We start from the raw sequence: 9,458 nt of genomic DNA, 5'->3' as shown, positions 1-9,458 counted from the left end.
TGAGAGCCTAGAGCCCTGTAGCTGCACTTAGCGTTTGGCCCCAGCTTGCTTCTGAAAAATAACAAATACTATCACCTGCCTGCCAGGGTAGGTGCGAGAATTTAAATGGAATGATCTGTCTAAAGTACTTAGCTCCCAACCAGTGCACAATAAATGAGAACAAATGCCTTTTGTCCTTGGCTGTTGCATGACACTTAGTGCCATGGTAGTGACCACAGGAGCCAAACTGATGGGGGAAGTGAGGGCGGGTCGATTGAGAGGGCTGGGAGGGGCCATTTTGGCGCCCCCAGTTGTGGAGGAATAGTCTCCTCCGCCAGTGATGGGTGCTGTGGTTCAGCCCTGGTGCCACACCCTGCAATCAGTCCACTTGCTGAGTAGAGGTCGTGGGTTCCAGTCTTTATTTTGGGGGCGTGGTCTCGGCTCCCAGAACACAGTGATCTCTAGTTTTCCTAGGGGTCGCCGGAGGTCCCCATCAGTGGTCCCCGAGTGCGACCACCCTGCCCCAGGCCAGGGGGGAGGGTGGTGGGTGGAGTGCAAGCAGGGCCTTGGCGCGCATGCACCAGGCGGCGCTCAGAGGAAGGGGTTGGTGCCGGCCTGCTGGGGCAGGTGCAGCGGCCCAGCTGAGCCGGACGTGGGCAGCAGTGGCTGCGGCAGGCTTGCTGGCAGCGGCGCGAAGGCACCGGCCTGCGGAAAGACACTGGCTGAGGCGGGGAGGGTCCCGGTGACCGGCACGCTGCTGAGCGGGAGGGGCAGGGAGGCGCTGTAGGTCATGGAGCCCAGGGGAGCCCTGATGGGCCCACCCAGGGCTGGCGAGGCCGCACGCATCTGGTTTAGCGTCGGTCTGCCCTGCTCGCCTGCATCGAACGGGTTGGTGGGTGATGGAGCACTGAGACCTGTGGGAAGGAATGTGCGCAAGGGGCTTGGAATGGTCCCTAGGAACACAGCCCTAAGTGGGGAGGGGGCTTCAAGATGGGAGGAGAGAGAAAGATTTTAGGGCAGCAGCTAGGTGGCTGGGTCCTGCTAGGTGGGGTGGAGGGAGTTGGGTGCACTACCTGTCAGGAAGGGGTTCCGGGTCGTTGCCGCCAAGGGCGCCTTGACCAGCGAGTCAAGGTTGACCAAGGATGAGGCCGAGGGTCCCAGGAAGGACTCCGGAGTGCGGCAGGCACGGGCCTCCTTGCTGGGCTGGGTCAGCGCTTCTCCCAATACGCCCAGGTCAAAGGTGTCAGGCTCCTTCGTGCCGTTTTGCTTGGAACTCAGGCTGGGCTCTCCAAGCAGGTCCAGCTCTGGAGGAGGAATGTGAGATCACTGGCGGGCTGAGGGATGGACCACCCGTGTGGAGGGAGGAAGAGGAGGGCAGAGGGTGCCTTCTTCCAGCCTGGCTTCCCCTCTGGTCTGCTCACCCACAGGGCTTCCAGGCTTCACAGTGGGCAGGGCTTGGGCCTCCTTGGGCTCTGTAGATTCTGAAAGATTGGCAAATGGGTCCAAAACCGAGGTACTGCCTAGAACTAGCAGAGATAAAAGGGGCAGATGGCAGGGCAGGAGGCAGGGATACCCAGCAGCCCCCAGCCCCTCCCCCAGCCTCTGGCCCTCCACCTACCAGGTGTATCTGAGGTCTCCATGGGGGCCCCCCAAGGGTTTACCCCAGTGCTGGGGACTTTGTGGTGGGGAGAAATGGGTGCCCAGGGGTCTGTGGTTGGGGGGCCAGCAGGCAGCACTGGGGTCCTGCCCCAGGGTTCAGAGGAGGAGAGCGTGGGAAGCAGGTCCCAAGGCTGGCTTCGGGACCGGGCATCCCCTGAGGGCATGGGGGACCAGGGGTCTGCAGAAGGCCCCCAGGATGAACCGCTAGGCTCTGCGCTTGGCCTGAGACCTGCAATGAGAACACGGCAGCCATGAGCCCTGCCTGCCCTGCCCTGCCCTTTCCCGAGGGTGGGGGACCTATCCAGTGCCCTGGCGGGGATGCTGACTTGGGGATCAGCCAGTAAGCTGGAGAAATGTTAATCTTGGAAAGGGGACCCCAGGCATGAGGCAGCCCTGACAGCTCCCCCCACCCTCTGTCTCTCTCTTTCTCTCTCAGTGGGGCTGAGCCGCTGAGGGCATCCAAAGAAGAGACTTTCAGAGAGCAGAACCTTTCAGCTGCCCCCTCCCCCAACAAGTTGTCACTGAGAAAGCCACAAGGCTCAGCTGTGGGGGGAGGGGCTGCCAGCAGGGCCCTGAGGGAGGACAAGGGAGCATTCTCTGGCCAGTCCATGCCCACCTGGAATGTCCCACGGACCGGCAGAGTGTGTGGAGGGCGGGGCCGGGGCAGGTGTGAAGATATCGACCAAGTCCAGGATGGAGGACTGTGGAGGGGAGAGGCAACCAGAGCTCAGAAGTGGGTGGGGCTGGCTCGCAGGGCAGTGGCTGGCCTGACTCCAGCTCATTCCCTCCTTTATTCATTCCACAAACATCTCTTAACACTCCCTCACCTTTGTCCACAGATTCCCAGGCTAGGCATGTTTCCTTATCTGTTCAGTGCCTGATTCTCAAATTTGTGTGGTAGTCAGGAGTGGGGGATGTGCCCATTTCACAGGTGAGGCAGCTGAGGCCCAGAGAGGGGCATCCATTTTCCCAAAGTGAAATAGTCAGAGGGAGGCAGAGCTGGGCTAGAACCCAGAGGGGCAGAAGTAGGCAGACTTCTTAGCAAGGAGGTACCTCCACAGATATGGGCAGGCTGGGACAGAGACACCCCAGAGAACAGGCAGGGGGAGCTGGTGCCTCTCCCTGGGGAGCATGTGTCTGAGCCCCAGAGGTCACCAGTGCTATGTGCCTGAGCTCCCCTTCCCACCGTTATCCACAAAGTACAGGGAACTGGCCACAACACTGAAGTGCTTCAAGTTATCATGTAAGTGATAACAGTAAACCCAGAACTCAAGATTCTCATCTCACGTTGAACTGTCATTGCAGTTGGGATGGGAGGCTGCTAGAACTGCGCCCCTCCAACTCCAGCCATTGTCATTTAATGGCTACATAGCGTGTGCCATAGACCACACACTATCTGCACTGGACAAGTGCCAACACTGCGCTCCTCTCAGGCCTTGTCTAGCACCCAGCTTGCCCCGTACCTGGCTGGTTGTCAGCTTCTCCTCCTCCTTTCTGTCTTCTCTCTCTGGCTCTTGGTCTTGCAGGTGGTGGGAGGTGGCCCCTGTGCCATTGGCTGTGGGGGAATCGTCCCCTCGCCAGGACCTCACCTCCTGCAGAAGGCATAGAAGGAGGAGTGTGAGCCGCCCAGTCCAGACCTGAGGGTACATCTGAGGCTAAAGTCAAGGAGAGTGCAGAGCGGGAGGTGGCTGAGAGATTGAGCATGGTGGGACCCCCCAGGGGCAGCGCCAGGAGCCTGTCAGTGCCCACGCAGCGAGTGCCTCCACCAGCAGCAGCAGCAGCGCCTCCACCGGCAGCAGCACCTGCAGCCCAGGTGGCTCGGCCCACTCACTACCTTCTCGTGCTCCTGCCGGCTCAGGCGCAGAGCCAGCTGTAACTGCAGGTCCTCGTCCCTGGGGGAAGCTGGGGGGACCGGCTGTGAGGGAGGAAGATACAGGTGAACTTGGCCCCATGCTCCCACCCTGGGGCCAGACAGCACAGTCCTGTCTGGGTAATGGGGTGGTGGGACAGGGTGATCATTTTCTCCTAGGTAACCTGCTGTACGCCGCCCAGTTGTCTTCCTGGGGCCACAGATGGATGGGCAGCAGCAAAGATGACCTCAGGGGTATATTGTCCCTGTCTCTACAAAGGGGCAAAGGGATAACTGGTGGGGGGCACAGAGCCCAGTGTCTCCTAGGACACTATTAGTACCCTCACCCTCTCCAACCACCATCACCACAAGGACCCAAGCACACATGTACCAACCTCTAGAGGCCCAGCCAGAGGGCTGGAGGGAGGAAGGGAGACAGGCAGTCCCTGCTGGGTTCAATTTCAAAGATTGAAATTGGCCTTGGGGGCAGGAGTGGGGCTTCTGGGCCCCACTAGGAGACTCTGGGAGTTTGAGGTGAGGTCATGAAGTGCCTAAGCTCTTCTTCTCCCCTCTCCAGCCCAGCTCCGCCCTGCCTGGGGAGGGGGTCCTCACCTTCTCAGCTTCCTCACGGCTCATGGCCAATGCCAGCTGTAGCTGCAGTTCTTCCTCTCCTGATGTCTGAGGCCGGGCTTGCTCCAGGTCAGATGTGTAGCGGGGGGATGAAGAGGAGGCTGCAACGATGATTGCGGCTTCTGTGGCCAGGCCAGTACCCTCTGCCTTCCAGGAAGCTGTAGCCCAGAGGGGACCACTGGCAGGGGGTGGGGGACACATCTGGCAGTTGAGGACCCCAGAGGACCACTCTGCACAAATTTTCCCCTTTCACTGCAGCTCTTTCTTGGCAGGTGCACACATGGTTCAGGGGGCAGGCTGGCCAGGATCTTGAACCCAGAACCTTTGATTGTGGCTCCTGGACCCTTCCAGGCAGCCTGCTCAAGCATGCGTGGGAAGCTGGGAGGTTTCAGTGCAACAAGGTCATGACCTCAAAGCTGCAGCAGGATTTCATGGGGAGCCTTCTACCACAGGGGAAAGGAGAGTCAGGAACTGGCTGGCAGGTGTTCCTGTTCTCAAGAACAGTATTCTCCAGTGGTGGGGGAGGCGGGGCACATGACCAGAGTGAATGCCGGTGTCTGGCCACAGGGTCAAGGGCATTCCTGGAGTCCTTTAAGGTTCAGTTCAGACAGTACCAGAGCTAAGATTATGTCCACTTTATAGATGGGGATATTCGACTCCCAGGGCCTGTGTTCTGGCACCGTGCTGCCCTAATAGACAATCATGTGTCAGCGTCATGATTGTCTAAGGTCTTGCTTGTCATAGTTATAGCCCTTCTGTGAGTGCCCACCAACTTCCCTCACTGACTCCTTTGTCCGTCTCTTGGAGATCCACCCTGTACTCCATGGCTCGGAATTATGGAGGCATGATCGGAGCTTAGAGCTCACTTGGGTCCAGCATTCCCACACCACACCACCCCACCCCACCCCACTCACAGTTGTAGGAGGATGGGGAACCACGGGTGCGCCCGTAGTCCTCGCCGTGGCGGCGGCTGAAGCCCAGCTGCCCGCTGCCAATGCCTGTGCCCTCCAATGCCATGCGCTCCTTGGTCTTGAGGGCATGGCTCCGCTCCTGCCGTAGGCGCTCTTCATCCTTTAGCAAGGCCATCACTTGCTTGACCTTCTCACGCACATTGACACCCTGGTCCTTGCCATCGCGGTCCATGTACTGGAAGTCCTTGAGGGTCTGGATGGTGTAGAGGTTCTCGCGGCACTGCTGGGCCACCCTCTCAGAGCCCGTCTTGAGCAGGTAGTCCAGCAGCGTCAGTGCCTTGTACACGTGCCGCCAGTTCTTGCCGCTGTCATTGAGCCGTCGCCATAGCATGCCCATGACCTCAGCAAAGGCTACTGTGTTGAAGGTCAGGTCGGCGATCTCTGACATGAGCGAGCTGGGCGGGCCCCAGGGGTCATTGCTGGTGGCCTCGCGCACTTTGATCTCAGCCTCCGAGTAGTTGTGCACAATGTTCTTCACCTGGCGTCGCAGCGCGGATGTGGTCATGGCCGGTGACTTGCAGGGGGCCAGCGCCCACCCCCGCTGGAGGTGGAGGGCTGGGGAGGGCCACCGTCTTGAGGTCACGGTCTCCGAGGGTGAACCAAGGTGCTCTCAGCAGGGTGGCTGCATCCGTGGGTTCCACATGGGGCTGAGGAAGAGAGGGGCTGGAGCTCAGGGATTGTGGCTGATCTCACTGGTTGCTTAGCTACTGCCTGACTCAGAGGCTGGGTTGTCCCTACTGCCAGTCCCAGCTTCAGTGGGCACCTACTGTGTGTTTTCTTATTTCATATATTTAGCAGGCGAGTTAAGCGATGACCAAGTGGGAACCTACTGTGTGCTTTTTTATTTTATGTATTCAGGCAAGCCACCAATGACCCCTGAGACCCGTCCAGCTCGCTACAGCAAAGATACCAATATTAGTATTATTATTATTGCTGTTGGTGGTATTATTACAGCTACTTACGGATGGGGAAGTGAAGCTCAGGGATCTATTAGATCATCTGGTCACAGGCTGCTCCCTCCATGGAAATGCCAGGATGCCCAGGAATGTCCCCTTAGCTTCCCTTCTCCTTGGCCACCTCTTCAGTTCTGCCAGGGCCTAGCTCAGGGTCTGTCCTCTCTGCCTTCTATGGTCACCCTCCTGGCTCGCTGCTCATGTTGACTTTTGTCTGTTTCCTGGAGGCCTTTCCTGAGCTGGGCACTATGTTGCTCTGGTCTACCTCCGGTCAGCTGAGAGAGTGCAAACAATCACAGTTTGCATGGGCGAGTGGAGAGCAAGGCAAGCAAGAAGAAGCAGGGGAGCCCTCCAAGAGGAGGTGGCTGACCAAAGGGGGGGTGAGGAGGAGTGAACCCCATAGCACAAAAGGGCAGCTCAAGAAGGCAGTGCTGTAAGCTGGCCCCAGGGGAGGGACAGGGGAAAGCCACTTCCCACAGGGGCCTAGTGCCTGCCACACAGATGTACAGTGACCTCAGCAGGTAGGAGACAGAGCTCGACTGACACCTGGGTTTCCAAAAGACTCACCATTGATGATCTATCATCAATGCCATGCAGTATGGTGAATAATTCATCTGGTTGACTGTCTCAATGCCACCTTCCCAGCTAGAAGGAGCCCCCAAGGCCCTGGGTACATAACATACCTCTGACACCCACCCCCAGAATAAGGAGGGTTGGGACCTGCCCACCTCCCTCCTGGCAGCCTCAAGACCAAACCCAGGCCCCCAGACAGCATAAAGCTCTCTCTTCCCAAGGCCTCTTAAAAAGCCAAAAAACGAATCCCCTGCTACTGCCTTTCCACCCTCAGCAACACACGTGCGCATGCTCATGCGCACACTCTATGCTGGGCCTGGGGGCAGTGCTTCCCCCACCTCCTGACACCTCTCAGCCCTGCCACCTTCCCAACCTGACCTGGCCTCAGCTGGTCCCCAGGCTACCAGGGATAGCAGGCGACCTCCTCCCCCACTCAACACCACTCTTTCCACCCAAGCCCTGCTGCCCCATAGACCTTGGTAGGTTCTTTGGGCCAGGGGCCCTGGGAGGGCTCAGGTCCCAAGGAAGGAGTGGCGTGTCCCTACCTTCTGGCTTCTGTTTGTCTTCCCGTCCAGCTGGTGGCTGGCCTTCTGTGGGGATGCCACGGCCACAACTTGTTTAACTTCTGCCCTTCCCCTCGTCCATGACTCAGACCTGTCCTCAGCTTCCCGACTGGGGCAGGTGGCAGAGTCAAGATGAGAAATAATTGTGCACCCTTGCCCGCCCTGGCGGTCGCCCCTCCCTACTGGCCACTGGAACCAGCAGAACCAGTCAGGTATCCTGCCTCCATCAGAGCCCTCCCTGCTTTGGGTGGGGGTACTGGACCTAGTGGGAGGGGACCCAGGCCTGGGGTACACTTTTCTCCTTGAAGCTGGGCATTTTCTGCCAGAGCTGGAGGAGAGGCAGGAGATCAGAAATGCATGCTACCAGCCCAGCCAGGAGGTGGCTCGCCCTCACTGCCCAGGAGTGTGAGGGGGCAGGGGAGGGAGGGAGGAGGAGGGTGTGGGGTGAGGCCGAGGGAGCAGCGTGGAGGGGAGGGAGGAGGAAGGGAAGGAAGGCTGGAGGGAGCGGCTGGGAGCGCTGCCAGCCGCGTTACAAGCAAAGGGTTTTATCGAACACAATATGCCCAGAAATTAAAGGGAGTGAAACAGAAACCCAGCGGCTGATAAGACGGTGGTGGTGGCAGCGGCAGCCCCGGGCAGCCGGGTATGGAATTACTGCAGTGACCTTGAGCCAGACCCTGTCAGGTGGAGGGAAGGACACAGAGAAGGCAGGGCCAGGGAGGCCAATTCTGAAATGTGGAGCATAGGGGGTGGGGAAGAGGGCAGGAGGGACAAGGACAGAGGGAATGGGAAAAGGGCCAGCAGGGGGTGAGGTGGGTGTTGGGACATACCTGTCTCTATGCAGAGAACTGCAGGAAGAGGTCTGAGGGGCGGGTAAGGAAGAGCACGGACCATCCAACCCCCAGTGAGGTTCAGACTGCGTGAGTTTACTCAGAGTCTGGGGCCTCAGCAGCCTCTGCCCTGGGGCCAGGTCTAGAGGGAGCAGCTGGGGAATGACAGGTTCCAGTTCCTAGTTCCAGAAGAGATAGGAAGGCTGGGGTGGGGTGGGGGTGGGGTGCCGTGGAGACCACCACCGAAGATGCTACATCCTGGGGTGTGGAGAGAGTCCTAAGTCCCCTCCCAGAGTTCTGAGTCCCCTTCCGTGATGGCAGGGAGGGAGGGACGGGTAGCAAGCAAGAGGTTCCCTGATCCTCTAAGCCCTGACCTCCTCTTCACCCACTTTTGGAACCGGGGAAGGCACTGAAGGCACTGAGCACCAAGCCCACTCAGGACATCGCTGCTCCCAGGGAGGGGACCTGAAGGGTGCTTACCTCTGCAGTGGGCTGCCTTGGCCCTAGCCCCAGCCTGGGCAGCCTCCGTACCTGGAACGGCACAGTCCCAGAGCAGCCCCAAAGCCATCCACTAGGGACCCTTGCCCGGGAGGCCCACCCTCCACGAGTGGCAATCGCAGAGTACCCCGGCAGGGTGGTAGCTTTGCTCCAACCTGCCAGCCACACCGGCCAGCCCAGCCGGCAGCACTCAGCTCCGAGGAAAGTTGCTCAGCTGGCCCAGCAGGTCTGCTTCAGCAGTAACAGGACACAGGACGCAGGGCACTTAACCCCTTCCTGCTGCCAGGCAGGCAGTGCCTTCCGGCCATGGTCACCCAAGGGGAAGCCTGCAGGCTGGCTGCCCCATGAGGGGCAGATCAGGAGCCAGTGGCAGGCTTCCCTCCCACCCTGCAGGCAGTTAACCCTTGCTCTGCCCCTGCAAGAGGAAAGGGCAGGGCTGTGGGTCGAGAGGACGTTAAAGGAGGAGGCAAAACAATTCCTAGTCTTCTCTGAGGGAACTCTGCCTTAGAGAGGAGTGTCCTTATTAGGCACACTAAATTTAAACCTGAGGTATGAGGGTTGTAAAGAGGCAAACTAAAACTCCAAATAATCACCTCTGGCCCAAGACGAGGGGGTGTGGCTAGATCCAGAGGCATGCTGGGTATGATCCTGGGGTCTAGGATAGGACCTGGAGACCCAGAAGGATGGGAGGATCTCAGGAGCAGGTCCCGTGGGGCTGCAGTCCTCCTCCTATTCTCACAATCAGTCACAGCTGGTGACGACACCTAGGGAAGGCGTGGCTCCAGGAAGCATGGTCAGGGCTGACCAGGGACAGGCACAACAGGGTCTGACACTGTCACCTGAGTCATCTTCCTCCTGCTTCCAGTTCTTGTGCTCATCATCCCACACAGTCCCCCTGTCCCAGGGTGCAGATGGTTCCTGGAACCAGCACGAGCAGCGTCTGAGGGCAGCCG

The 9,458-nt window shown here is 59.2% G+C and overlaps 1 protein-coding gene across 5 annotated transcripts; it reads right to left on the bottom strand.

Moving 5' to 3' along the window:
• Window positions 1-381: 381 nt before the first annotated feature.
• Window positions 382-8,826, bottom strand: EPN3 (epsin 3). Of its 5 annotated transcripts, XM_058675934.1 has the most exons (11): window positions 8,488-8,826; window positions 8,008-8,186; window positions 5,032-5,735; window positions 4,100-4,218; window positions 3,473-3,553; window positions 3,102-3,230; window positions 2,255-2,339; window positions 1,598-1,867; window positions 1,401-1,499; window positions 1,053-1,283; window positions 382-893 (listed from the first exon to the last, which is right to left on the bottom strand). In XM_058675934.1, exons 3-11 carry the CDS (start codon window positions 5,591-5,593, stop codon window positions 571-573), a joined length of 1,899 nt encoding a protein of 632 aa, XP_058531917.1. In that variant the 5' UTR covers window positions 5,594-5,735; window positions 8,008-8,186; window positions 8,488-8,826; the 3' UTR covers window positions 382-570. The 5 variants fall into 5 exon arrangements, with proteins under 5 accessions (XP_058531917.1, XP_058531916.1, XP_004591112.2 ...); XM_058675933.1 differs by lacking the exon at window positions 8,008-8,186; XM_004591055.2 differs by lacking the exons at window positions 8,008-8,186; window positions 8,488-8,826 and adding an exon at window positions 7,160-7,550.
• Between the last annotated feature and the right edge of the window lie 632 nt (window positions 8,827-9,458).

This window comes from Ochotona princeps, chromosome 17 (genome assembly GCF_030435755.1).
Source record: "Ochotona princeps isolate mOchPri1 chromosome 17, mOchPri1.hap1, whole genome shotgun sequence".
Taxonomy (NCBI): Eukaryota; Metazoa; Chordata; class Mammalia; order Lagomorpha; family Ochotonidae; genus Ochotona; species Ochotona princeps.
The sequence above is the reverse complement of the archived record's forward strand: the minus strand, read 5'-3'. Positions and strand labels throughout refer to the sequence as shown.